General features: G+C 35.3%; 1 protein-coding gene across 1 annotated transcript in view; it reads right to left on the reverse strand.

The window, feature by feature from the left end:
- Positions 1-456: 456 nt before the first annotated feature.
- Positions 457-3,388, reverse strand: part of LOC117107802 — a gene marked incomplete at its 5' end in the record, with an annotated part of 5,626 nt that continues 2,694 nt past the window's right edge. The window contains 2 exon segments of the mRNA XM_033249578.1: positions 457-2,309; positions 2,669-2,891. Coding sequence (XP_033105469.1) covers positions 1,951-2,309; positions 2,669-2,891 — 582 coding nt within the window.

The following is a 3,388-nucleotide window of genomic DNA, read 5'->3' on the forward strand; positions in this document are numbered from 1 at the left end:
ATGTTTATTAATGCTTAAGGTAAATGGAGACTTATGAATTAGTCAATAAATTAGTTTGTCATACGTTTGTTTTCTTGTCTGTTTTCCATTTACCATAAATGTTCTGATATAAAATTATCAATATATTTATTTATAAATGGCCGTTTCAGACTCGGTCTTCTCGGATAAGGACTTAAAATGAAGGCCCAGTAGTGTATACATTTGGCTTGTGTGCACTTAAAGAACCCATTGCATCTTTCGGAAAAGTAGTGGGTTACCCAGAAGTTACGGTTCATTTCAGCCCCTGGCGTTGTGGAATGATGTGAACATGTAGCTACCATGAAGCTGCTAGGTAGTCACGGACCAGTTATTATTCTCCTACCATTGCCTTTACCTTTACCTACAATATTAGTGATTGTTTTTGCATTTGTGTTTCTAAATCAAACCACAATAACAAAAAACACAAGTAAATAGAACTTTGTAAAAGAATGTAATTTATTTCACCAATGAGAGGATACAAAATTATACAATACAAATATTTTAAGCACAGAAGTTTAATGCATGTCAATAAATCCACTATATATATCGTTAAACCAGTTGCAAGATGCTTCCAATGGCTATGAACACAGAATATTTAGGCATGGAGGATATTTCCTTAATGATTTAGGCTTGTTTTGATAGTGTCAACAAAAAGCCTTGTCTGAAAGGTGCATACATGAATTCAATTCAGCCAAAAGACAAAGAGTAGCAATATAATGGACCTTTAGGTAGCCGTGAGAATTATCATAGCCCACAAAACAATTAAACTACCAACATTCAGTTCCAATATCCATCTCATTTTCTTTGTAGTAGCATCAGGGAGCAGTCATACTGGTAGTATTAAGCTCTGTCCACACTATCAAATTTTCTTTGACAAAAACTGTTGTATGTCCATATTTAGTCATGTTGTGCCTATATATGGTCATGATGTGATGTCATCATATTTAGGCACGTCACATATTTTTATCAAATAAAATTTCATAGTCTGGATAGGGCTTTAGTATTTATTCCATCTCATTAATATGTAAACATTTATTGAAGTTTATTGTTTGTTTTCACAAACTTTACATAATTCTAGTTATTTCTAATTCGAGATTTTAGGTTCCATATCTCAGATGTAGTATACTGTTGTGAGAATGAAGATGTATCGTATCATGGAGATATAATCATATCTTACATAGCACGCAAAATATTTATGACATCTGTTGGATCAAATTTTCTCATTGGATTAATTGCAAACACATGTTGGCCCTTAGGAAATTCTTTTAAAGTTACCTGCTCTCACGAAAAGTTTAAGATCACAGTAATGTTAAGAAAATACATTCTATTATAAAATTATATAATTATATAAAATTACAAATTGCAGTTTATTTATATTTTGTCACAAAAGCATTTAATTGATTAGTATACAAAATAAAGTAAAAATATAGACTTGAAAGTGGTTGGTATGTACAAAATAGTAATGCCAAAATTTACATGTCAATATACAAGATTTGTCCAATTTTGCATCAACATCACCATCATAGTGTGAAAGACTTCAATATCATTCATATATTACACAAAGAATATTATTATTTTAGGAGCACCAATTACTGCAGCACCAGGTATAGTACAAGGGTGCTACAGCTTTTTTCTCTCAGATGGACCAACCCACCTTGGGCCACTTACAATTGTTAAAGATGTGGGGGTATTGGGTGTGCAAAAATGGACCATGGTTAGATCACAGCTTAAATTTTCACAACAATCATACACCTAGGGCCTGCACCTCAGCCTTACCATGGTTCATTTTTCTCTGCCAGATTTTATTGTGGCTCCCCGACGCCCAGCCAGCCCACCTGCTGGCGCCACCCCTGATGCAGCGTACATATTCTTCTACTGTTATGCAGACGCTTCTGACAGAGAATGCACAATGCATTGCTGAGTCTCCCATCTTCAACCTTCGGTTGGGAGCTGTTTGTCAATCAAGTGTACAACATCATGACGTTTCATGGCCATCATACACTCCTTAAGATCCTCAACTGACCAGCCTTTCTCAGACCACCCATTCAGTATGCACATGGTAGGGCTAAGTTTCATGGACAGGTAGTTGATATAACGATCATAGCCAAGCTTTGAGGCTAGGCCACGCCAATCATTGGAAAGTGGGTGCAACGGGTCGAGGAGGACGCAGATCTCTGTCATAAGGTCAAATGGCAGGATAGGTGATGAGATTTCCTTGAAGACTCCGTTTAGTGACCGCAGGAAAACAGGCACCTTGTGCTTTACCTGAGCAGCAGGGGATTTTGGCATTTCTGAAATAAACAATCAATGTCTTCAGGTCATTCAAACATTTATGTAACGACCATCATTGTTTTCAATATGTATGAAAGTATATAATCACTGAAAAAGTGTTTTTACGAAATAGTACTAATTATGAGAAAAAACATAAAACAAAATTTGATAATGACAAAATTACAAATGGATCCATCATTAATATGCCATGGATTGGGAATTGTAAACTACTAGGCATGCCACGTATCCAACTCTCAAGTACAATTTTTATACACTAAAACCTAGGAGGCAAAAGTTTTTTTATTAATACTTATTAACAACAATAAACAAAAACAATATATCTTAGTACGAGTAGAAATTGAGGTTTGTACAATATTACCTTGCATTGCTCCGGATTCCCCAAACAAGCGTTGGAACCGTTTAGTCTTCATCCGCCGATGGTTCCCACAAGGAACACACTTTGCTTTCAGGCATTTCTTGAGTTCATGGAAGTGATTCTTCTCCCTGTCGCAAGCACTACACAAGATGCAGAAGCCAAAGTCAATGCGTTTCATCCAGGTATGTCCAAGGTTTAGCAGGTTATTCTCCAAGAGTGCTAGCACCTGCAATTTAAAATATTCAATTTAAAAAAAATTGTCAGAAAACTTTCTCATTTAAACAAAATATGGAAGGTGTCACAATATTAGAATATTTCATTCTACTTTACAGTACTGTTAACTAAATCGTAAATTAATGAATATGCATAGGATGTATGACTCGCGGTAAACGGTCTGTGAATGGAAATAAGTTACATGAATATTAATGACATATAAGGCAAAGTGTCAGAATATATTTCGTGCACTTGTGTAAAAGTATGCAATTATGTTATCAAATGGGTTCAGTAAAGAGGGATCTAGCCAGGAGTTGAACATAAAATATCTGAAAGGAAAGATGTGGACTGAGGAGTGTCAGCTAAAGGGTATATCAGTCAAGGCACATTTTAAGATAAAAGTACAAGGCTTGTAAGCTTAAAGTAATTATATGCGAGTGATAGCCAAATTAACAGAGCATCACAGTAATTTTGGAATCGAGAATTAAAGTAAAGAATTGACCATGACTT

The sequence above is a fragment of the Anneissia japonica genome, unplaced genomic scaffold (assembly GCF_011630105.1).
Source record: "Anneissia japonica isolate Jap-2015-1 unplaced genomic scaffold, ASM1163010v1 scaffold284916_len28856_cov111, whole genome shotgun sequence".
NCBI lineage: Eukaryota > Metazoa > Echinodermata > Crinoidea > Comatulida > Comatulidae > Anneissia > Anneissia japonica.